This window comes from Sinohyriopsis cumingii, chromosome 12 (genome assembly GCF_028554795.1).
Source record: "Sinohyriopsis cumingii isolate HCF-2022 chromosome 12, ASM2855479v2, whole genome shotgun sequence".
In the NCBI taxonomy this organism is placed as follows: Eukaryota; Metazoa; Mollusca; class Bivalvia; order Unionida; family Unionidae; genus Sinohyriopsis; species Sinohyriopsis cumingii.
Window position 1 is genome coordinate 48,252,073 of NC_142972.1, and position 27,256 is coordinate 48,279,328.

The window sequence follows — 27,256 nt, forward strand, 5'->3', positions numbered from 1 at the left end:
TCCTCAGCACTCCCAACCACAAGAGTGAATTGGGAGAATGATTGGAGTCGCCGTTGTATCTGTGGTGCTCGATCTGGGAGATGTCATCACCAACAGGTGCATCTGAAGTGTTTTCTTATAAACAGCCCTTTTCAGGTCTAGCCAATAATCTAGAAAAGAGACACTATTTAATTTGCCAATTTGTGTGACCGGAGTAATGTGACTATAAACACTCACTCCTTTACTGATGTGTGTGTGTGTGTGTGTTTGTATGAGCTCGCGAACGTTTGTGTGGATAGTAGAGTGTGTGGTTTTTTTAACCTTCATACTGTGAGGATGGTATAGTTAGGTTTCATTTTGCATCTTCGCGTATGTAGATAATATAATTTGGGTTAAATTTTGCTTTTCCCGTGTGTGGATAGTAATTTGGTGGTTATTTGTTGCTTCTTCCCGTGTGTGGATAGTATAATTGTGGTTTTGTTTTACTTCTTTGCTTGTGTGGATAGTATATTTTGGTTGTGTTTTGCTTCTTTCCGTGTGTGGATAGTACAATTGTGGTTATGATTTGCTTCTTCGCCTGTGTGGATAGTATATTTTGGTTTTGTTTTGCTTCTTCCCGTGTGTGGATAGTACATTAGTGGTTAGCTCTTGCTTCTTCGCGTGTGTGGATGGTAGGTAATATGTCTAAAGAAAAGTAGGGGATGTTTTCCTTCACGTCCGTGCTTGACACATAAACACTCAAAGCCTTCGTCATTCGCGCCATTCTACGGAAAACCGAAAGAAGATGGTAGCAGTGACAGCTTTGTTTAATGATTTGAAGTAGAGTTATTATTGGATGATAGATGGTGAATATGCGGCTGAAATGATAGAGAAAGAATGGAGGTTACCAGAGGGCCTGGACTATACTAACAAAATAAAAGTAGCCAGGGAGAAGATAGAAGGGATAATATAAGAAAAAGAAGTCAAGAAGTTGAGGGGATTGGTTAATCCCCCTTGTGTCAGAGTGGGAACGTTGAAAGAGGCCTTGGATAATGTCATCCAAGCCAAGTGATTTTTTGGAAGATATATTGTATTGGACGGATTTGCAATTTGTCAAAATGGGCCTGGATCAACTAAAAAATGGCTGAAGAACTGATGAGAAAGATGATGGACGTATACGTAAAGAAAATTAAAGCCAAATGGACTAAGGAGAGAAAGGACAAGAAAAACTTAAAGAAGAAAGAGGAATCTGAGTGACCACATAACAACTGGATGAAGGTCCAGGAATTTTTTTAGATATATGGGCCACGCAGATTGGATTCGAGAGACGGACATGAAGAAGAAGAAAGGAATGATTGAAAAAGTGAGGATTTGCTGGAAGAACTGGAGAAAATAAAAGAAGAAGCTGACGAACCCTAAAGGCCCTTTTCATGGCCACTCATATGCCTCGTAAAGAATTGCTTTCTGGCATCCAATTATTTTTTTAAATGTTGTATGTGTTTGTATTTTGTATGTGTTATCTCTGTACTCCCGCTCTTTGCTCAGTACTGTGACGTCAACTCCCTTAATTGCAACATTCTTACCAATCTCCCCATCGTGACGTCAGACGCTCTATAAACCCTACTTTCCCATGTCGCTATACAAGCCCAATAGTCCCATGTTCAGTTTCCCTTGTCGCTATAGTAGCCAAGGTGTACTTCATAGTAATTGTCGCTATACAGGCCCAGAGTGTCTTGTAATGCTAATTCCCATTGTCGCTATAACTCTTGTCGCTATACAGGCCATAATTGACGTTTCTGCGTTGTACCAAACTGTAGTTACGGGCTCAGAAACTTGCAATTTTCGCACATTTTGCCTTAGTGGACAACACCGCGCTTATGTGACAACCGGTGAAAAGAGCTACATATAACTTCCTTGCGACTCTACGATACAACCATTCTTTAAATATAGAATAGTGGTAGATGCAAAATTAAGTTTTTACTTACCAATAACTCGACTCAACTTCATGAAACCTGTTCCATGGAAGAATTAGACATTGTCTTCTTCAGTTCACATACATTGCATACAAGCGACTCTCATTTTCAAAACATATACACAATGGGGGCACACACAACAACGGCTTAGTTTCAGTTTTTATGTTAGACGTGAAAATTGTTGTCTCAACGCTTTGTGTAAAATCACTTTTACAACCCATGGTAGGGAATGTGACATTGCAATGTCTTAACTCACAACTATGAAATCTTGTGGCACATACGCCAATACATACTGTGTTCATTCGATAATATTTCAATTCTAATACAGGTTTTCAGAAACTGATAAATGAAAATATGTTATCATTCTGCAAAAGAATACAACAGGCCGCCCGTGAGAAGTGTACATTTTACAACTTCTAAAATCTCTAGCCCACCCACACTTTTCTGGAAGTTTCGCATAGAATTTATAAAAGATTAAGACCAATGAACATTTGTAGCATACGATTTAACCTTGTCCTCAGGAACTCAGAGAAGGGTAACCTAATGTTACCTTCTCTTTGTCTTATAATGCGGCAGAAAAATAATGAATGATCGCGCCCTACTTCAATTTCTGCTTTCAGCCTAAAAGTAATCTTATAAAGATTATGATAATATTGAATGGGGATGGTAGTTTTGTTTCTAAAAAGGAGCGAATGAGAGTGTATTGATGGGTTAGAGCTTTAGTCTATTCATGATGGAGATTATAGGGTGGTTAGGGGATAGGGGAGTTTTCTTTATTGAGAAGGTATTACAATTCTTATTTTGTTTTAGTTTGAAAACACCGCTTATTTTACACAATTTCTTGTGTGAAATGAATGTTAATCTTGTTTCAAATACGAAGGTGTGGGCAGGTGGAGGGATATTATTTATGGGGGTAGAGATCTTTACTTTATTTGTAAGGAGGATCCCAGCATGGTAAAAGGGCTAGGGAAGTTACATTTGTTTGCAATTGATTTTTGAAATCTTATTTTTATACCCCTTCTTGCACATCCTGCCCTGTGTTAATGGATGATATTTTTATTTACAATATGAGGGTAGGAGAGCGTAAGGCCATTATATATCTAGCTAAAGACTTTTACTTTATTTACAAGAAGTATCATGGGATGGTAGAGGATATAGATAAGTTAGTTTTGTTTATAAAGGATTTCAATTCTATTTTATTCCCCTTCTTTTAAATTGTACCCTGTGTGATCAATAAGAGTAAATGTTGGTCTTTCCAAAAGAAAGTAGGGAAGTAATGACAAGAGGGTACTAATTTTACTTTGTTTGTAAGAGAATCCTCATGTGGTAGGGAGTTATGGAAGGTAGTTATGTTTACAAGGGACTAAACTTTATTTGATATACCCCTTGTTTTATATCCAATCTTGTGCACTCAGTAAATAACTGACTATTAGTCGTTTCACTAGGCTTTTTTAAAATTAAGTTTTATTATTATATTTACTTTATAGATCAGGAAACCCATACACGAGAAACATATTCATTTATTTAAAGGGCCGACAAAATCTAGCCTACTGTATGTCTCTCAAAAATGGAACTTACATGTTGCAAAACAGGCGGACCCATCATATGAAATGTATGACGTTTGTCATTTCACGAGGCTTTTTTAATAGTAAGTGGAGTTTTATCATTATATTTATTGTATAGGTCAGAGAATCCATATATGAGAAACTTATTTTCATTTAGTTAAAGGGCCGACAAACTCCAGCCTACAGAATATTTCTCAAAAATAGAAATTATATGTAGAAAAACAGGCACACCCATCATGTGAAATGTATGACGTCATATTAATTTCATTCCGAACGCAGAAAAACTCATATTTCCCTCCAAATAGTGCTGGAAGTGTCAATAAAGGAGGTTGGTATGGAAACAGTGTTTGGCAAATATATATTTGTAGAAATTTCATCTTAATAATAATGACAAGCCAGTATTTGTGTTGTTCTACAGAGCGGACAGTGGAACTATGGAGAGTAATTCAGATGTGCGGAATGTTATATTAAAGGCGTCCAGTAAGAGGAACGAGGGGGGGGGGTTGGGGGCGCACACTCTGAATCACAAAAGGTGATATGTGAACATGTTGTAATATCAAAAATAAGAAACTGCACAAACTACAGGTAAAGTGCACTGAATATGTGATAAATAAAAATACGCACGATGTGAAAACAAGAAAAGCAGCTGATAAATATGGTGCATTTAAATAAACTGTTAAAGAGACAAGATGTAAGAAACTACAGATGGATTAAAAAAAATAAGGTATAATAGGAACATTACGGATCTGTTAGAAACGAAAAACAATAAACTCAACTTCTACTTACCCAAATAAAAAAGCATTTGTGGCGGAAATGTTTAAGAGAACATTAAAGACTAGATTATATTGGCATTTTGCCAATAGTGAACAGAAAAGGGGTTGAAATGTTGACATTCATCTAGGTTCGATTGGCATGTGACCCCAAGTGAAGGAAGCGAGGAAGAAAGCAAAAACATTACAGTTATTCTATTCGATTATTTCAAAGTTGAATCACTTGGAAAATCAACACTAGTCAAACAACTATTAATTTCCAAAGAGCCACCTTTCTACGTTAACAAACGAAATGTTTACGTAATGAAAGTAATTTTAGTGCAATGATACGTAACAATTGACTCATACCGATATTCAACATTGGTGAAACTGTTGCATTTCGAAATTCGAAACAAGATTGCAAAATACCATTGTTTTCTAACTTGATAGACGAAATGTTTGAGGTCATGAAACTATCTTTAGGCAATCAGTTATTGTACGAAATTCAAGACGCAAGAGAAAAGATATAGTATATTTTACTAACAAGAGTGATCTATATAAGACAAACAAGATGACATATACAAAGATGAAAAGATGTTCAGAACAAACGGAATTGACAAAAGTAGGTACTTATACAATATAAAGGGTATGATGAATCTTGTAATACTTGTTAACAAGCTGAAAACAGTATGTCATTAAAATAACTTTAGGAAGCAGTATACACAGTATCGGGGACCTTGAACGTCATAAATATCAACTCCCACAAGCATGATATCCTTTAAACTTCTTTCAAATTCAGTTAGAAAGGTACAGTACCCATTTATACAACTAATCAAAAATATATGCCTTTCCATGGAGATAATTGTAGCTACAAATAACGTTAATGCATACGTAATTCCATCTGCCAAAAACATTCTACCGAAATAATCATATTCAGTTCCTTTAATATTTACACATCTTGGATGACCTTACACAGTTGTAGATATACTGATTTTGAAGACAGATGTTTTCATTTGACGTTAATGAGTAAGTGATATTAAACTACACAAATAGATTCTACAATCATTGTTTTTTTAAATGTGACAAAGGTATCAAAGAACAATCTTAAAGAGGACATTCACAATGATGTACAAAAACAGGAGATGTAAAGAGCATGTAATACATGAAGATTAGCAGGTATTAGAAAGCAGGAACAGACAAGATTAGGAAAACAAATCAGCAGAGAATTGCATGTAAATGAAGATGTAATCTATAAAAAGCGACTACAGTTTACATAAGTAAAATCCGATTTCATAGTAAAATGTTGAGTTTTATAAATGTTTTAGTAAATGTTAATACTTTTATCATATGTAAGAGAACTTAAGCAGGCTTACTTTTATACGCATATACTATATTGCCTATCTACGCCCAGAAGAAACAATTAGAGGAATTCAGTAAATTATAACAGATATTACTGCTGATACTGTATGACTCGGCCGGGATGCGAATCCGTGACCTTCCACATCTGAGGAGGACGCTCTAACCACTAGGCCACCGGAGCGGTCTCCAGGTCCGAAGTAACACATAACAGTGTTTCAAATGTTTATGAACAATATCTGACAGTACGATACGAAGTTGCTAAAGACATAAGGGAGGATAAAGTGAGTAAACATTATGCAGACAAGAAGGCATAACATAAGCTGCAGTGTTACTGTTGCAACTACGATTGCTCTGGTGCAACCCGCGTAACTTGTCGCTGAAATATTCTGCATACAGCATAAATGCAGGACACACTCAGTGGACATTGCTCCTAGAGCGGTAACACATAACATATTTAATCTTGTCAAAGAACATATAGATATTGACATAAATAATAATTATACTGATATGTTGTTGTACACCTTCGAACAAAAATAAAAATACCAGCTCCATTAATACCAAAACCAGTAGAGTAGCCGCAGTGTTTATTACGTTCAAACGTAATCTTATTAAACACTGAAACGATGTATGTGCAACAGGTTCAAAATTAATAGTGTTACATCATTAGGTGAAACAGTGTACATGTTGATTTTTGTAATCCCTGTTATTGTGGCTATAGAAACTATTGTTAGACATTGTTTCCTGAATATTGTCAAAGTTACTATATTTTGAACGTTATTTTTTACCATACAACTTTAAAATGTTGAAGGTCATTTTGGAAATATCTTATTTTCTCCTGATGACTTATCTAAGTATTCCTGAAGAATTTTTATCTGGTTGTCATTACGCTTATTTGCATGGCTAAAATGCTATTAAAATCAACTTCATTATTCATTGTTTCTAACCTTGTGCTTTCCACGGTACTAAAGCTCGACGTCTGCGTTCGAACAACTATGCTCTGCTATTTCGTCTATGACTTTATGTTAATTTAAAGACAACATCATGTAAAAATCACCTTTTGATTGTTTGATATATATACTGAGGATAGGTAAAATCTAGTTTGCCATCTTCAGTTGATAGAACATTGAACATTGTCAAAATGGTGTTTGATTTTATGCTTGATTTGTGTTCTTGCATATATCTATATCGCGTATTGCGAATTATTCTCAAATACGTGTTAGGTTGCTCTCGTTTCCTGTGCATTTTTATGTATTTATGTATTAATGCCGTTGCTTTCAGTTTCTTTGCATATCATTTACATTTATTCATTAAGACAAGTTTCTAAATAACGGACAGTTCTGTAAAACTCGTGAAACACGTATTTTGCTTTCCTGGAAATAGGTCTTAATACCATTAAATCCTACGTACCATTTTGTCCCATACCATTTTGTCTGTACCGTTTTGTCTGCAACACTGTATCCTTACCCATTTGTCCAATACAATTATGTCCGTACCTTTCTGTTTGCTACCATTTTGTCCTGGTACCATCTGCACCTGCATTTATATCTCCTATACTTGTTTTCACAATCTGCATCTCCCGATATGTTTTCCTGTCTCTGAATGTCTGTTGCTTTATCATATATCTCAGCATTTCTATTTCCCCGACATGTGTTGTCTCTGCCTCTCGCTTCCCTCTCTGTCAGCATTTGTATTTCCCTGACTTGTATGTTTCTGCGTCTCGCTTCCCTCTCTCTCTGCATTTGTATTTCCCTGAACTGTATTGTCTCTGCCTCTCGCTTCCCTCTCTCCCTCTGCATTTGTATTTCCCTGACTTGTATTGTCTCTGCCTGTCGCTTCCCCCCTCTTTCTCTCTCTCTCTCTCTCTCTCTCTGCATTTGTAGCACATTGACTTGTATTGTCTCTGCCTCTCGCTTCCCTCTCTCTCTCAGCATTTGTATTTCCCTGACTTGTATTCTTTCTGTCTCTCGCTTCCCTCTCTCTCAGCATGTGTATTGCCCTGACTTGTATTGTCTCTGCGTCTCGCTTTCCTCTCTCTCAGCATTTGTATTTCACTGACTTGTATTGTCTCTCCCTTTCGCTTCCCTCTCTCTCAGCATTTGTATTTCCCTGACTTGTATTCTTTCTGCCTCTCGCTTCCCTCTCTCTCAGCATGTGTATTGCCCTGACTTGTATTGTCTCTGCGTCTCGCTTTCCTCTCTCTCAGCATTTGTATTTCACTGACTTGTATCGTCTCTCCCTTTCGCTTCCCTCTTTCTCTGCATTTGTATTTCCCTGACTTGTATTGTCTCTGCCTCTCGCTTCCCTCTCTCTCAACATTTGTATTTCCCTGACTTGTATTGTCTCTGCCTCTCGCTTCCCCCTCTCTCTCTCTCAGTATTTGTATTTCCCTGACTTGTATTGTCTCTGCCTCTCGCTTCCCTCTCTCTCTCTCTCAACATTTGTATTTCCCTGACTTGTATTGTCTCTGCGTCTCGCTTTCCTCACTCTCAGCATTCGTATTTCTCTGACTTGTATTGTCTCTGACTCTCGCGTCCCACTCTTTCAGCATTTGTATTTCCCTGACTTGTGTTGTCTCTGCCTCTCGCTTCCCTCTCTCTCTCTCTCTCTCAGTATTTGTATTTCCCTGACTTGTATTGTCTCTGCCTCTCGCTTCCCTCTCTCTCTCTCAGTATTTGTATTTCCCTGACTTGTATTGTGTCTGCCTCTCGCTTCCCTCTCTCTCTCTCAGTATTTGTATTTCCCTGACTTGTATTGTCTCTGCTTCTGGCTTCCCTCTCTCTCTCTCAGTATTTGTATTTCCCTGACTTGTATTGTCTCTGCCTCTCGCTTCCCTCTCTCTCTCTCTCAACATTTGTATTTCCCTGACTTGTGTTGTCTCTGCCTCTCGCTTCCCTCTCTCTCTCTCTCTCTCTCTCTCTCTCTCTCTCTCAGTATGTGTATTTCCCTGACTTGTACTGTCTCTGACTCTTGCTTCCCTCTCTCTCAACATTTGTATTTCCCTGACTTGTATTGTCTCTGCCTCTCGCTTCCCTCTCTCTCTCAACATTTGTATTTCCCTGACTTGTATTGTCTCTGCCTCTCGCTTCCCTCTCTCTCTCTCTCTACATTTGTAGTACTCTGACTTGTATTGTCTCTGCGTCTCGCTTTCCTCACTCTCAGCATTTGTATTTCTCTGACTTGTATTGTCTCTGCCTCTCGCTTGCCTCTCTTTCAGCATTTGTATTTCCCTGACTTGTATTGTCTCTGCCTCTCGCTTCCCTCTCTCTCTCTCTCTCTACATTTGTAGTACTCTGACTTGTATTGTCTCTGCGTCTCGCTTTCCTCACTCTCAGCATTTGTATTTCCCTGACTTGTATTGTCTCTGCCTCTCGCTTCCCTCTCTCTCTCTCAGTATTTGTATTTCCCTGACTTGTATTGTGTCTGCCTCTTGCTTCCCTCTCTCTCAACATTTGTATTTCCCTGACCTGTATTGTCTTTGCCTCTCGCTTGCCTCTCTTTCCGCATTTGTATTTCCCTGACTTCTGTTGTCTCTGCCTCTCGCTTCCCTCTCTCTCTCTCAACATTTGTATTTCCCTGACTTGTATTGTCTCTGCGTCTCGCTTTCCTCACTCTCAGCATTTGTATTTCTCTGACTTGTATTATGTCTGCCTCTCGCTTCCCCCTCTCTGTCTCTCTCTCAGCATTTGTATTTCCCTGACTTGTATTGTCTCTGCCTCTCGCTTCCCTCTCTCTCTCTCTCTCTCTCTCTCTCTCTCTCTCAGTATTTGTATTTCCCTGACTTGTATTGTCTCTTCCTCTCGCTTCCCTCTCTCTCTCTAAGCATTTGTATTTCCCTGACTTGTATTGTCTCTTCCTCTCGCTTCCCTCTCTCTCTCTCAGCATTTGTATTTCCCTGACTTGTATTGTCTCTGCGTCTCGCTTTCCTCACTCTCAGCATTTGTATTTCTCTGACTTGTATTGTCTCTGCTTTTCTCTTGCCTCTCTTTCAGCATTTGTATTTCCCTGACTTGTATTTTGTCTGCCTCTCGCTTCCCCCTCTCTGTCTCTCTCTCAGCATTTGTATTTCCCTGACTTGTATTGTCTCTGCCTCTCGCTTACCTCTCTCTCTCTCTCTCTCTCTCTCTCTCTCTCTCTCTCAGTATTTGTATTTCCCTGACTTGTATTGTCTCTTCCTCTCGCTTCCCTCTCTCTCTCTAAGCATTTGTATTTCCCTGACTTGTATTGTCTCTTCCTCTCGCTTCCCTCTCTCTCTCTCAGCATTTGTATTTCCCTGACTTGTATTGTCTCTGCGTCTCGCTTTCCTCACTCTCAGCATTTGTATTTCTCTGACTTGTATTGTCTCTGCTTTTCTCTTGCCTCTCTTTCAGCATTTGTATTTCCCTGACTTGTATTTTGTCTGCCTCTCGCTTCCCCCTCTCTGTCTCTCTCTCAGCATTTGTATTTCCCTGACTTGTATTGTCTCTGCCTCTCGCTTACCTCTCTCTCTCTCTCTCTCTCTCTCAGTATTTGTATTTCCCTGACTTGTATTGTCTCTTCCTCTCGCCTCCCTCTCTCTCTCTCAGCATTTGTATTTCCCTGACTTGTATTGTCTCTGCCTCTCACTTCCCTCTCTCTCTCTCAGCATTTGTATTTCCCGGACTTGTATTGTCTCTGCCTCTCGCTTCCCTCTCTCTCTCAACATTTGTATTTCCCTGACTTGTATTGTCTCTGCCTCTCGCTTCCCTCTCTCTCTCTCTCTCTCTCTCTACATTTGTAGTACTCTGACTTGTATTGTCTCTGCGTCTCGCTTTCCTCACTCTCAGCATTTGTATTTCTCTGACTTGTATTGTCTCTGCCTCTCGCTTGCCTCTCTTTCAGCATTTGTATTTCCCTGACTTGTATTGTCTCTGCCTCTCGCTTCCCTCTCTCTCTCTCTCTCTACATTTGTAGTACTCTGACTTGTATTGTCTCTGTGTCTCGCTTTCCTCACTCTCAGCATTTGCATTTCCCTGACTTGTATTGTCTCTGCCTCTCGCTTCCCTCTCTCTCTCTCAGTGTTTGTATTTCCCTGACTTGTATTGTGTCTGCCTCTTGCTTCCCTCTCTCTCAACATTTGTATTTCCCTGACCTGTATTGTCTCTGCCTCTCGCTTGCCTCTCTTTCCGCATTTGTATTTCCCTGACTTGTGTTGTCTCTGCCTCTCGCTTCCCTCTCTCTCTCTCAACATTTGTATTTCCCTAACTTGTATTGTCTCTGCCTCTCGCTTCCCCCTCTCTCTCTCTCTCTACATTTGTAGTACTCTGACTTGTATTGTCTCTGCGTCTCGCTTTCCTCACTCTCAGCATTTGTATTTCTCTGACTTGTATTGTCTCTGCCTCTCGCTTGCCTCTCTTTCAGCATTTGTATTTCCCTGACTTGTATTGTGTCTGCCTCTCGCTTCCCTCTCTCTCTCTCTCTCAGTATTTGTATTTCCCTGACTTGTATTGTCTCTGCCTCTCGCTTCCCTCTCTCTCTCTCTCTCAGCATTTGTATTTCCCTGACTTGTATTGTCTCTGCCTCTCACTTCCCTCTCTCTCTCTCTCTCTCTCTCTCTCTCTCAGTATTTGTATTTCCCTGACTTGTATTGTCTCTGCCTCTCGCTTCCCTCTCTCTCTCTAAGCATTTGTATTTCCCTGACTTGTATTGTCTCTGCCTCTCACTTCCCTCTCTCTCTCTCTCAGCATTCGTATTTCCCTGACTTGTATTGTCTCTGCCTCTCGCTTCCCTCTCTCTCTCTCTACATTTGTAGTACTCTGACTTGTATTGTCTCTGCGTCTCGCTTTCCTCACTCTCAGCATTTGTATTTCTCTGACTTGTATTGTCTCTGCCTTTCCCTTGCCTCTCTTTCAGCATTTGTATTTCCCTGACTTGTATTATGTCTGCCTCTCGCTTCCCCCTCTCTGTCTCTCTCTCAGCATTTGTATTTCCCTGACTTGTATTGTCTCTGCCTCTCGCTTCCCTCTCTCTCTCTCTCTCTCTCTCTCTCAGTATTTGTATTTCCCTGACTTGTATTGTCTCTTCCTCTCGCTTCCCTCTCTCTCTCTAAGCATTTGTATTTCCCTGACTTGTATTGTCTCTGCCTCTCACTTCCCTCTCTCTCTCTCAGCATTTGTATTTCCCTGACTTGTATTGTCTCTGCCTCTCGCTTCCCTCTCTCTCTCTCTCTCTCTCTCTCAGTATTTGTATTTCCCTGACTTGTATTGTCTCTGCCTCTCGCTTCCCTCTCTCTCTCTCAGTATTTGTATTTCCCTGACTTGTATTGTGTCTGCCTCTCGCTTCCCTCTCTCTCTCTCAGTATTTGTATTTCCCTGACTTGTATTGTCTCTGCTTCTGGCTTCCCTCTCTCTCTCTCAGTATTTGTATTTCCCTGACTTGTATTGTCTCTGCCTCTCGCTTCCCTCTCTCTCTCTCTCAACATTTGTATTTCCCTGACTTGTGTTGTCTCTGCCTCTCGCCTCCCTCCCTCTCTCTCTCTCTCTCTCTCTCTCTCTCTCTCAGTATTTGTATTTCCCTGACTTGTATTGTCTCTGCCTCTTGCTTCCCTCTCTCTCAACATTTGTATTTCCCTGACTTGTATTGTCTCTGCCTCTCGCTTCCCTCTCTCTCTCTCAACATTTGTATTTCCCTGACTTGTATTGTCTCTGCCTCTCGCTTCCCTCTCTCTCTCTCTCTCTCTCTCTACATTTGTAGTACTCTGACTTGTATTGTCTCTGTGTCTCGCTTTCCTCACTCTCAGCATTTGTATTTCTCTGACTTGTATTGTCTCTGCCTCTCGCTTCCCTCTCTCTCTCTCAGTATTTGTATTTCCCTGACTTGTATTGTGTCTGCCTCTCGCTTCCCTCTCTCTCAACATTTGTATTTCCCTGACTTGTATTGTCTCTGCCTCTCGCTTGCCTCTCTTTCCGCATTTGTATTTCCCTGACTTGTGTTGTCTCTGCGTCTCGCTTCCCTCCCTCTCAACATTTGTATTTCCCTGACTTGTATTGTCTCTGCCTCTTGCTTCCCTCTCTCTCTCAGCATTTGTATTTCCCTGACTTGTATTGTCTCTGCCTCTCACTTCCCTCTCTCTCTCTCTCAGCATTTGTATTTCCCTGACTTGTATTGTCTCTGCCTCTCGCTTCCCTCTCTCGCTCTCAACATTTGTATTTCCCTGACTTGTATTGTCTCTGCGTCTCGCTTTCCTCACTCTCAGCATTTGTATTTCTCTGACTTGTATTATGTCTGCCTCTCGCTTCCCCCTCTCTGTCTCTCTCTCAGCATTTGTATTTCCCTGACTTGTATTGTCTCTGCCTCTCGCTTCCCTCTCTCTCTCTCTCTCTCTCTCTCTCTCTCTCTCTCTCTCTCTCAGTATTTGTATTTCCCTGACTTGTATTGTCTCTTCCTCTCGCTTCCCTCTCTCTCTCTCTAAGCATTTGTATTTCCCTGACTTGTATTGTCGCTGCCTCTCACTTCCCTCTCTCTCTCTCAGCATTTGTATTTCCCTGACTTGTATTGTCTCTGCCTCTCGCTTTCCTCACTCTCAGCATTTGTATTTCCCTGACTTGCATTGTCTCTGTTTCTTGCTTCCCTCTCTCTCAGGGTTGGCATTTACCTCACATTTCTAAATTTGCATTTTTGATATTTCTGTATGAAGCCGGAGTCTTGTTAATTCCTGTTCTTGAGGTTACAACTGTAATACTTTTAATTTCTTATCAAATCTCGGCACAGACTTACTAATGAAACTACCATCATATACTTTCCTGTACAACCAAATAATGAATCCAAATATTCTTTATCTCTTGTTTTTTGACGGTGCGTTTACGTCTGAAATATAATATAGTTTTAATCAAACTCACTTTGATTAACACAAAGGTTCGCTATTCACACACACACACAGACACACACACACCACACACACACACACACACACACACACACACACACACACATATATATATATATATATATATATATATATATATATATATATATATATATATATATATATATATATATATATATATATATATATATATATGGAGAGAGAGAAAGAGAATCATACATATATACCAGACAGAACGGAAAGTGCATTTATTCCTAGATTATTTAGAAGAATGTTTGATAATAGTAGGACAAATAATATTTAATACAAAAATTATACAGGTTAGAAATTTTTATTTCGTACTCTACAGAGTTTTGAACCAAGGGTCTTCGTGTAAACAGCACCCATATATATATATATATATATATATATATATATATATATATATATATATATATATATATAATTGATTTTCGTCTGTGGATGATGGTATCTGTTTAAATTTTATATGTATGTACAATATATATTCCTCGTGTAGTGGAAGCCAGGATATCATTGTGTGTTCATATACTATTACAAGTCCGATACGTCTAAATTTCTTCCAGTCTATTTATGATTTTCCTCATTCCCACAGTGTGAATTTTATCGGTTCATCGTCCGCGTACCAATACTATGCAATCATAACTGTCCCGTAAAAGGTGATACCTAACGTTTGCACCTGTGACTAAAATTATAGGCAAATTAAAGTATTATTGATGTATAAGCTACACAAAACTGTAGTTAAAGTATACCTGTATCGGCCGTACATCATTCGTCGGCAGGTCATGGTGTACTCTTTTTGCATAAAATCACAAAGAGAATGAACAGTGTAAACCATGATTTGCCTTTGAAAGATAAAGTGGCAAATCCATGTCCGTATGTCGGTTGTACACCGTTGGGACCACGTTATACATAAGTAATTACCGTATTGCTACGTCTGTTGACATGTCAGTTAATCCTTTTTGAACATGATACATTTGCTTGCTTTTATAAATATAATGAAAACTAATACCTCGTCAATTTATACAAAGCCTTCCTGTGTTATGTCCAAATGATCTCTTTGCGAAGAACTTGAAAGACCAAACAAATTATGTGTTACACGATTAGAAGAAAATATGTCATGTATGCTATTAAGTGACCATTGCACTTTAGAAGGTTTTATAACTTATATAAGATGGAACAGTTGTATATTTTGTTCCTAATCAGATTTATTACATTGTCATATTATAATTAGTAAATAGTAAAATGTACATGGGCTAACCAATACAATAATCTGATTTGTGTGTTTTTAATTCTGTGAAATTCTATATATTTCAATCACATTCAGCATAAATGAGTAATCGTAGCATTACATATCTTTCATGCAATACGCATCTTTGTTGGTAGCTTCTCGTCAATTTTAATTCATTCTTGCCCGTTCGGATAAACATTCACATTACCCCTAGCTAAAAGAATAAAAAACCTTAATATAATGACTTGGAATGTGCAGAATTGGTAACAATGATCTACCTGTTTTGCGTTGTACCCTGTAAATGATCAAATCAAATTTTTCGAAAGTAAACGAGATAATAACGAGAAGGGCACGAGGGAGATGATACGTATGTCCTGACAAATGCTTCGCAGTTGAGACAATATGAAGACTTCAGATATTAAATTCTAGACGGTATACGATTTAGCATAACTTGATGAAGTGAGAAAAATATCGATAAATCCAGCATAAAAACAGAATGGGTTCCAATGTCGATGGATACAGGCAAAGCATACACTCTGGCTAAAGTTTCTTAGGAGGTATCTCTCTCTCTCTCTCTCTCTCTCTCTCTCTCTCTCTCTCTCTCTCTCAGTGTCTCAAATTGTAAGATTCAATGCACTCAGAATATGATGTATTGCTGGTGGTCTCTGGCAAATTTGCCTGTAAACTTATGTATGTATGTATGTATGTATCACGGTTTAGACACAAACTGAATGTGTTATGAATGTATCACGGTTTGGATGTCCTCTAAATGTCCAAAATCGTGGTTTTCTGGTACATCAACAAAAAGTTCTTTAACTGAGTTCACATATACACACATATATCATAGTTTAAGGCTATGAACGCGAAAAGAATGTGTTCTGCTGCCAGAGGACAAGATAGTACATTCGTTCTGGTCGAGGCTCCGCCTTCAGAAAATATGCCTATGTCCGTTATGTGAGTCCTATACGTATTTGTCACAACAACACCCTGTCAATGCGATTTGTTCTATGTTAGGGATAGCACTATCCAATAACGTGTTTAGAGTTACAAAGCTAGTCTTAGATGTTTCATTTTACATAATTCCAACGTCTACATAAATCAGTAACATATTTTATGTAAATGTATGGAATCACCCAGTCCGAAAATTGCGAGTTCAGGTCTGTTTTGTCGGCTGCATCAAGTCATTTTACTTCGCTTAATAATAACGTGACTAGGCAACAAATATTACTTTATGCTTATTCAAGATTATATCAAGGCTGCATATTTTCGTAACATTTGTTATATTTATGGGTTGTCAAACTTAAGGTTTTGCTTTCGGTCTAGAAATGGAATCTGAGAAAGAGACCAATCTTTTTTGCAAAGGTTTCAATGTAGTTTCAAGATTTTAGTAAGGTCGTAATGGCTGTGGCGAAAATAAAGGTTTTATAACGTAACTCGCTCGAGATGATACCACGAGGTGTGGTAACGGCAGCTCTAACTTATATCGAACCGTCCTATATACAGGGACATATGGTGACAACGTGAGGTTCTGGTTTCATAAAATGTACTCTGAGTAACGAAATAATACTAGGCAGAATTATTATTTAATATTGCTATTGATATTATTATATACTTTTATTATATACTTCTGAAATTCAATCATATTTGCTCTGCTTGCTTTACTATTTGTCAACAAGTATAATGATTTGCAAAACTGATGGTAACATCCATGTGCATATGGACATACTGCTCCACGTGTGTGGTCTATAATGAATTCATTAACATCAGGGACAGACATTTATGATTACAGTACGCTAATGGTAGGACTGAAAAGTGCAATAAAATACAACAAAATAAAGTTACACAGCGACGTATGTACTTACAACAAAATGTTCTAATGACTTCAAGTTCGATTCCTGACGACGGATTCAAGATGGAAGACCATGACGTATGCTGTAATCTTTAGTGTTGAAGTTTACAGTTCCTAGTAGAAACAAGAAGTATCACTCCAGTTTTGGAAATCTGAATAATTTGTCATATCTTCACTCTTCTTTTCTCCTCGCTTTTCTCATTCATTCTACTTCTGGTGCGCCTTTAGTCCTCTTGATTACTGACCTTTTTGATCTTTTGATTTTATATTAATACGATATTTCGGTCCGTTTATCAATTCAATGTTAAGACAATCACTCAGTGTCATACCCAATAAACCCTATCTTGCTGAATATATGTGAATCATGAACTTCCTATCTCTTCTGTGGTTGAAAATAACATCTCTTGCTGTACCTTTGGATTCTCCTTGTGATATACATTTCTTAAAATGGGGTCAAAACTTAATGACATTCCCTTTCGTCGATGTATAACACCAAATGTTCTTCCAATATGGCCCAATTCATTATCACTGGCTTTTTTCCCCATGCACCTTTCTAATATTTTGGATGCTGTCTCTTCATCTTTTGTCTGAAATTACTGACTGGAATACCGTATGCACTTGTCTCTGCTCATCTAATGTGGATATCTTTATCATTACACTGCTTAGTGTGACCCCAGTGGAATGCATTTATATGCATCTCTGTGGTCAATCTCTCGAGCAGTGCATACTCCAAAGCTGATACTACTACCATTATGGGAGGGTGATAGAGCATGGTTCATTTGGCTGGGTACATGACTTGATTTGTAATGTTCTATCAAAGCCGTCAGGAAAATCCAGCATATCTGGAAGCTCCATTTAAGCATGATAATGTAAGTGAAGACTTCACACTGACCAGAAGTAAGTTGTATCCATAATTTCTTCCCAGTCTTTGAGCACTGGCGATAGCTACAATTTCGTTACAATGCCTTATTATATCAGTATGCAGGGAAATGTTTTATTTTCAGCTGATGTTTACTTAATGAATTATGTTCAACATTTGTCCTCATCTCACTTCAAGCTGGCTGACAGATAACTCCTGATCCCACAAATTTTGTTCTCAGCTCCTCTGGGTGTGAATGTGCTAGCGAGTCAATGAACGTGACGAATACCGAGATATGCAAAGCTGCTGACACTCGCCAAAGGTTTTTCTTGTCTGTTTCTATATTCTAAATAGTTACTAATTTACTGCAATCAGTTTCAACATCATCATCTCTCATTAATATTGCATCAATGAGGCCTGTTGTTTCATAGACTGATATTAAATTCATGACTTTTGTACTTTCACAAGTATAGTACTTAAAAGTCAGGAAGGAATATTGCATACTGTTTGCTCCTGGCTATAAGCTTAAAAAGATGAGTTGCAATCTTGTAGTAAGGTACAAACAAATCATCGAGAACCACTTTCAATGTGGCTATATCATCATCTCTACCACTGAAAGGTGGAGGATGATGGCATAATAGTGGTGATGACTGTGCGTTGCTTAGATATTGACACTCTAGTATGTTACTATCAGTACTGCAAACTAGTTTTATCTTTATTTGTCATAAACGGTATCTATTTCTTCAATAAGTGCTTGAACATCTTGGGGAATATCTTTATCAGCTTCAGCTTGTATCATAATGCTTGAATATTAATCCTTCTCCTCTTTCCCGTCTTCTCCTTCTCATCTTTAGTTCAATTTATCTTCATACATTGGTTGTACAACCTCTTCATCTATATGACTGTCATCAATATATGGCAACAAATCATAAGATATCTTTGGATCATACTGGATGTTTCTCATATCCTCGACTGTATCACCATTAACGTCAGCTGATGTAATGGAGATAATGTCTCAGTTAACTTCGTCTATACATTTACTGGATATGTTTAGTGAGAAGTGTAAGTTTCTGTCATTACTAAAGTGTCCATTTTCTCAACAACATGAATTGCCAAGGATGAAACGTTTTCGTCTAGATCCTCGTTTTCTTGCAGAAATTCAGAATATTCCATCAAAGCTGCCTTGTTTAGAATTTCTATGAAGGACTGGACTAACGTAAGTCTTGTTCAGATGTATTTGAGCCCCATGTGACATGTTGCTGAAAACGTTCAAAAGCACACTTTTTGTCAGTGGTCATCTTTAGAAGCACCAATTTTTTTTCTTCAGTCGTGGTACTTCCTTGCATGCACAATCTTCTGTTTCTTCACACGGTGGAAGATGACATCTTAATACATTGTTTGAATCCTTTGGAATGCATTTTATTGTGATGGGCAGGGTATTTAGCTGATTTATTCTCCTTTCACCAGGATGTGAGTCTGTTTTCGTAATGCGTTGGACAGGATTGTCCATGAAATAATATAAGATGGTAGACTCTCAGACAAATCAAATGTTCAGAAGATGAGGCATCATTTGCTTTTACCTAGTATAAACGATACGGGTTCAGATATATTTTAAAGACTTTGGCTTATATTGGCAGCTGATGTGATGGGAAAAACCCCCAGATGAAATGTTATAGTAGTTGATGAACAACTCATCTGTGATAATATATTGTATGAGACCAATGTAATTTATGTTAAGTGTTTCAGTGATGAAGCAAAATGGCAATATAACGAGGATAGTTTTGAGATGTAGAAGTCATCTGACGATCGACGCATGAGGCTGTTTTTGTTAAACAGTGTTCTTTCTAATAAACACTGGAATGGAAAAGGAAAGTGCAAGCGCCATTATCTCATTCTATTAAAATGGTTCACATCTAAGGGGTCCGGAATACAATGTTTATCCTCTTTAAATCATAGAAATCGAAAGGAATCAAGAATTATGCGTTCCTCTGGGGAGATCTTGGTCATCCACACCAGATGAAATGGACACAAAAGGGGTCGGAGTTTTCCAGATTTCACATGACGTTTTGCAAGAAACGCTCACCAAGCTTAAGGTAGCTATTGGGAAAGAAGAGTATGACAGGCACATATACATTCTGACTTTTCTTCATCGATGCATGACCTATCAGAGATATATCACCATATGTCTCAACATTATGTTGAAATTCATGTAATTCGATACCAATGTGTATTCTTGCTTTATATGCACACACATCTGTTCACTGAAAGCATACGATATTTTGAAACTGAAGAGCAGGTATGTCTCTAAGAGCATTGTCTGTGTCGGTTTTTATTTTCTCAGGTCAATGGATACTTTCCAGATGGATAGTAATTCCATTTATCGTATCATTAGTAAACTTCCAAGAAACATTCCACTGACAGACCTTCAAGCAAAACTGGTTGAGTTCTTTCCCCTTATGTTGCTGTGTCTGTAGGGTCTAAATCCATTCAGCAAATTGGGAAAGTATATGAGCTTTGCGAACTATCTTTTTACGTCCTCTTGGGACCGCTTCGGTAGCCTATTGGTTAGAGCGCCCGCCTTGGATGCGGGAGTCATACCAAAGACTTTCAAAAATGGTACTAACAGCTCTTTCGCTTGGTGCTCGGCATTAAGAGGTTATTGTTAGGACTGGTCGGCCTGGTATCATGATAATGTGACTGAGTGGGACATAATGCTACATGTCTGCAGCATGAGCCCCATTGCTAGACATCACTATAAACTGTCGCAGTGCAGACATCGTATCGATATAACTGAAAAATTGTTAAAGTTACGTTAAAAGTCCAAATCACACACACACACACACATACGTCCTCTTGGAATGACGTGACAATTGTGACCTTGAAGAAGAAAAGGTTACTGATGCAAGCTTGATGAGCACACAAGAGTCTGAGAACATTCAATGCAAAAAAAGATTAAATTCACATGGGGGTCATGTTTTTTGCTCTTTTCTTAATTTAATTATTCTACGAATTAGTTGTTTTATTTTGGACTTCGACGACTTAGCAACAAACATAATGGCATCCTTTCTTAAAGGCACAACTATGAACATTTTGTTGCGGGTTTGGACATGCTGCCAACAAGCTGTAGTACAGGTACGATGATAAAATCACTAAACCGGATTAAAGCGAATGATCTTGCAAAAGACATGTTCAATTATTAGGGCAACCAAGTAACCTACTTAACCAATGCATTTCAAAGTGATGCAAAATACATGTTATACAGAATGGAGAAAAGAATAAACACACATATAGCCTTAGGGCGAAAAGTAATATTAAAATATATATAGTTTTATGTATATATAGTTTGTATTGTTAGGTAGTTTGTTTAATTTTTTATTATTTCATTATTCTCTGTTGTAGTGTTACATTATATGTTGGACTTAACCTTGTCCAAAATTAAGTTTCTTTAATACTTGACCTTAATTATTTATTGTTTTATTCTGTAAACATAGCTAAAATATGCTCTGTATGTATGGTTTAAAATTAGGATCATTATTAATAGAAGAAATTATGTTTATTTGGGCCTTGGTCTAGATTATTGAAATTCCCCAACATATTACCTGGTGTTCCTGACATAGTCCAGTTTATATGATAAATGTAGTAACAGATGTTTTAACAATAACAAGCATTTTATTTTGTATACATTACGAAATTTCTAGAAGGTTATTTTCCATTAGATAATATTTTTCTTTAGAAAATGTTAATAGAGACCTGAGGTCAATTCCAAGACCATGTAACATTGTTATTTGAAATATTATTCATACGTGCTTTAAGATCTAGCAGAATCGATTTTGTATCATTGTTGCGTGCAGAAGTTCATTTGGGCTGGAGTTTGTTTCTTCAAATTATTTAAATCAGTTGTTATATTCTTTGGAAATACAGAGTGCTCACTAAAATAATGTTAATGAACAAAGCCATTCATTAGGATTTATCGTACATTCAAAGATATAATTATATTATGTGTTTCAAGAAAATACCGTTAGTACAGCAACATAATACAAGCCGCCATAGAAACACCAACAGCTTCAGTGTTGGAACTTATTTGGGTTTCTTTTAAAGTTTATTCAGAACTATTATTATTAAGACTGGTGATTCTAATCATATGATTAATTTGTGATTTAATTCGCAATATAGTAAGTTCTTTTTTTTAATTTACATTTTGTATTCTCAAGAAATAACTTATTTATTGAATTTTACAAAGCTTCGCGTTTTCACTATTTTATTACTTATTTTAAGAGCATAGACTCGTGACAATAAGTTTAAAATTATTGGACAATATAGTCTCGAACGTGAAATGTAATAAAATGTTTAACACTGTGAGTTTCCATTGCATCTAATGGGAAACATGATGTTGAAACAACGCATACTTGTATTCCACTTTGGAGTAAGAAACAGCCAGTTATATACAATTTAGCATCCAATCATCTACTATCCAAAACACCGTTTGTAGTGATTAATACCAAGTCATCTACCATCCAGAACCCATACTGTACCATCAACACGCCATCTATTTCCTCATCGCTTCTAGAAACATCACTTCCAAAACAAGATAGTTCATATTCAAAGGGGAATCCAGGACTGCGTGGACGAAGATGATACACACCATATTGCCCACACACTGTCGAATAATACCTCGTTATTGAATTGAATGGATACAAGACTTCTCATAAAATCGTTGCTGTCGTCTTCTAGAGGAGATGATCCATAGGAATCAAAATAACCTGTGGTCGTTGGGAGAGTAAACAGCTGATGTAGGTTCCTGAACGATGATTGTCGTCTGTGTTAACGACGTAAGCTCGAACGTTTTAAGGTTTTCGACTACCAAGTTCATATTTAGAACATGCGATTTATAGGTCAGATCGGGTAATAAAGTTCCTAGGTATTCATTGTCACAGATAATGATAAATAATTAGCTCACACTCACTTTACTTTTTCCTTAAACAGATCTGTCAGTTAAATAAATGAAAGGGAAGCTTCTTTACCTTTTTGCACGAGACGCGTTTTGTTTCCAAAGAGTCAACAGAGGTAGAGAACCGTCATTCAACTCCACCCATTAAAGATTTTCTTTTCTGAGACGAGGGTCCATGCGTTTTCCGGATAGTCTTCCAACATTTCGTTTTGACTCATTATCAAACATGCACTTGACTTAAATGCTCGAGTTGACAACCGAAACAGTATTTTCTGGTCAAGATCTTGATTCTTCCAGTCACGTATTTGGCGAAACAGAGACTCATGAACATATGCAAGGCTGCGGATCTTGCGCTGAGACGCATCAGCTCCATTCGCAAATATCTTTCAGTTGATGACACTAAAACACTTGTATGTTCATTAGTGCTTTCAAGACTGGACTATTGTAACTCAATTATGTCTGGTTCATCTCAATATCTACATCAGAAACTTCATAAAGTTCAAAACACAGTTGCTCGGATCATACTTAGAGTACCACGATCAGAGCACACCTCCCCGCTGCTCTGTACCCTACACTGGTTATCCATTCGATCCAGAATAAAACACAAACATTGTTCTATGTGCTACATTTAACTGACGGACTCCGGTCCAACATACCTATCCGACCTAACCCATGTGTACACAACAGCAATATACTTGTATTTGTTTAAATTATTCATTGGAATTACAAAGTACTTATTGACTTTTGGACAACAGACTATTTTTGTAATATTGTGAATTGATTCAATGCCATTCCAAACAATATCATTGTGATACATCATGACTGATGTCACATCGTCTCATCCTAGACTATTGGAAAAGCAGCACATTCCGTACGAGAATTCATTGGGAACATTCAACTCTGATACTTTTATACCTACGATAGAACTTTTAAGACTATTTGGGATTTAAATTACAATAATGTAATTTCCAATAAAATTTTCACTTTGTATTGTAAAGAAAAATTTACTTGTTGCACGTTACTACACTTGATGGTTTCCCTTTTTTTCTACTGTCCACTGGGAATCCATTCACTCCAGAAAAAAGCGACAGCTGTTCTCTTTGCAACATTTCGTTGACTGCCTCTAATCAAAATTGTATATCTGACCTCATACATGGGTAGTCCCATTCCGGATGCTTACGTTCCCATCTGACCTCATGCATGAGTAGTCAGATTCCACATACTTACGTTCCCATCTGACCTCACGCATGGGTAGTCCCATTCCAGATACTTACATTCCCATCTGACCTCACGCATGGGTAGTCCCATTCCAGATACTTACATTCCCATCTGACCTCACGCATGGGTAGTCCCATTCCAGATACTTACATTCCCATCTGACCTCACGCATGGGTAGTCCCATTCCAGATACTTACATTCCCATCTGACCTCACGCATGGGTAGTCCCATTCCAGATACTTACATTCCCATCTGACCTCACGCATGGGTAGTCCCATTCCAGATACTTACATCGCCATCTGACCTCACGCATGGGTAGTCCCATTCCAGATACTTACATTCCCATCTGACCTCACGCATGGGTAGTCCCATTCCAGATACGTACGCTCTTCTGATGGTACACATCTTCTCCTTATTCCAGCTATAAAAAACCAAGCCATACAGACAATGACTTTTTGTGCCCCATGTTACAGTGTCCTGGAACAAAGTGACTCTTGAACAGAGACACTGACAATATGACATCATTCAAGATCACACTGACAATATGACATCATTCAAGATCACCTGTTATGACAGCAGGAGTATAATAAAGACGTAACAATGTTTCTCTATCTGAAATATTTTCAGAATACTTTTGTTTCTAATTTCACGGTTTTTATTTTTTTGCTATGTTGTCTATGTATATGTCCATATTTTCTTACCAATACTGCAAAGCGTTTAAACTTTTATTATTATTATTATTATTATTATTATTGTTGTTGTTGTTGTTGTTAGGAAGGCATGATATCTAAATATTTACAAGAACTCCGAGATAATATTTGGCGTTTATTAAATCAAATATCAGATGGTACTACTTTAATGAACTGTTGTAATAATTTCGTGCAATTTGTTTCAAATTTTGTTTTGAAACTTAAAACTAACTTCTGATGCACGAATTTTGCCACGTAATTCAGCAGTACTTAAACTTACATGTTTTTCGTAATTCTACAAGGTAACGGTTACCTATTACTATTGTTATTATAGAGAACTTCCACTCAAGTTTCTAGAAGTAGAATGCTAATTACTGTTGAACTACAAGCTTTTATGTTTTATGTTCGTGTTTGTATGTGGTTAATTGTCTATGAGCGTGCTTGTTTTAAAAAATAAATCTTAAAAGCCCATCGGTATTTGTAACGGTATGTATGTATGTATGTATGTATGTGTGTGTGTATGTGTGTGTGTGTTGGTATATGTATGTATGTATGTATGTATGTATGTATGTATGTATGTATGTATGTATGCATGTATGTATGTATGTATGTATGTATGTACATGTGTGTATGTATGTATGTGTGTATGTACATGGGTGTATGTATGTATGTATGTACGCACGTACGTACACAACCCGCGCGTGTGTGTGTGTGTTAACAAATTGTCACCTAGACCTTGTCTTTTTGGTAAGTGAAGACGTGTGCATGGTTGTATGTTTGACTACTTAGGATGTATGGATGTTTGCTTTTTGGTACGGATATGTTTGTTTGTAAATATGTATATGTGCTTGCTTCTCTGCATGTTTGCTAATAATGATGTACGTTTGCTTGTCCATAAGTAAGAATGATAATAACTTGTCTCTTTTCCTTCCTCTGTTTGTTTCGTGTAAAGATGAGTTTTGGATTGTATTTATGAATATTAGTAAATAGTTCATAAGTACTGTTTTACTAGTCTGTTTTATTTGTTTGCGTGGGTTTTGAATCAAGTATGTTTGTTAGCAACAATTATATACCCCTTATTGTCCATCTTTCGTTTGGTTTGTAATCGTGAGTGTTGCATTGTAATTATGTGTTAGTGGCCATCCCACGACTTCCTTTACCCTGTCCCGTTTTGTCCGTAAGGATGGTATTTGTAATTGTATTTGTTAGTGACCGTAAAAGAACCCCACTCTTCCTCATTTATTTGTTTGTGTGTGTTGGTATTTGCCTTTAAAAACATGAGAAAGCCCGTAAGAACAGGCGCTAGTCTTCATAACGTTTAACAATTGTGAGAGTTTATTTAGTAACCGTGATTATTATCTGTAACGATATGTGTTTGTCAGGAATAATGTGCTTGTCAAAAAGAATGTGCGTTGGTCGGTAATGATATGTTCGTTCTTTAATTCGTGTTATGTAAAAAGACAATCATTGCAATTTTTTATTGGCTTAAATTGTTTAAAAATGATGCATATTTAAAAAAATTCCTTTTGATTAATTTTAATTAAAACATAGTTTGGGAACTTGTTTAAATTTTTCAAAATTAATTCAAATTTTGAGAAATTTATTCTGTTATCTTTTTTAGGTTTCAATATTATGTTTGTTTGTTGGGTCAAGAAATAATGAGTGGATGAATCAATTCTAACTACGTTTGCTATGGTGTTGGCAGTTTTAATGCTCCCAAGCTAATTCCATAAACGGCTCTACTTGATTCATTACAAAACAGTGTCGGATCATAGTTTGAGGCTGACCATAATTCATTGCTTCGTGAATTTCAAACAGGAAGTCTGGCTAGAACCATAGAATTTATCACAAACGAGAGCAGCTGTAAAAACTAAGTTTAAAAAGATTTTTGTCAAGCTGGTGCATAACTGTATGTGCAGTTCACAGGAAGAAAACCTCTTTAAAACATATATAAGACATGCAAAAATGCAGATGTAGCTGTTGTTGTTTGGATATTTGGTAAGAATTTGATGTCACAAGATATGTGACACGTCTCCATTCTCATTCGCGTCATATAAGTTGTAGATGTGATTTTCTCTTCAACCGGTTATATATATATATATATATATATATATATATATATATATATATATATATATATATATTATTAATTAAATACATATGTCATCGTAATATTGCATTATATAAACATCATCAATCTATCATCACACGAATATCATAATATGGCAACATTTTTTATGCAAACAATGATTTAATTATCTCTATTAAGCAGTATGTTAAAAGAAAACTTGACCAAATGAGCTTAAATGGGTATTCCTTTATTAATTCATTTTTTTTCTAAAACAAAATTGTGAAGTCAATATTCGTTTCCATAACTGAACCGACAGCTGCAATACCGAGTTCATGATAAAAACGGTCATGTCTCTTTCGTGCTGCTATATTGGAAAATGGAAAAGATTAATGTAACAGATGGGAGCCCTCTCTAGGATACTGCTATCAAATAGATCTCGGAGGGTAGTATAAAAGCAATGTTGATGATACTGATTCCATTTAAATTGGATTGATCTGTGGATGCTTACGATGAAGGAGGAGACATGTATAAAGATCATCATACATTCTTGCAGTCAACGTATAACGACAGTGTGAATCTTGGTAGAGAAGAAGATACTGGACAAGATACTTGTTTCCAAAGGGAAATTTATAGTGAAACAACATTTTTGTAATTGTTATTGGAGTGACTTGTAACTGCTGTAGTCCGTGTATGGAGAAGTAGCTTGACAAAGAAGGAAGCACGTTTGGGTAATGTACTCAAATCGGTATTTCGTACTGTCGTCTTGATCTTGAAACCTTTCTTTCAAAAAGACCTGCAAGTTTTGAAAGGCAAGGTCCTATCCTTTAGCAAGGAAAGCAATTCATCGAAGACATGATGCTAGATCGATAGAATCAAACAGACTGTACCGAGTGTAGTCTCACTATACCAACAAGTTTGTTTGTACTATC

The 27,256-nt window shown here is 37.5% G+C and overlaps 1 protein-coding gene across 1 annotated transcript in view; it reads right to left on the reverse strand.

Annotated features, from left to right (window-relative positions):
- Positions 1-7,400, reverse strand: part of LOC149786406 (uncharacterized) — a 33,954-nt gene extending 26,554 nt beyond the window's left edge. Inside the window, exon 1 of the mRNA XM_089975933.1 lies at positions 7,098-7,400. Within this exon, the coding sequence (XP_089832059.1) occupies positions 7,098-7,400 (303 nt within the window). The remainder of the gene's footprint in view (positions 1-7,097) is intronic.
- Positions 7,401-27,256: the final 19,856 nt, after the last annotated feature.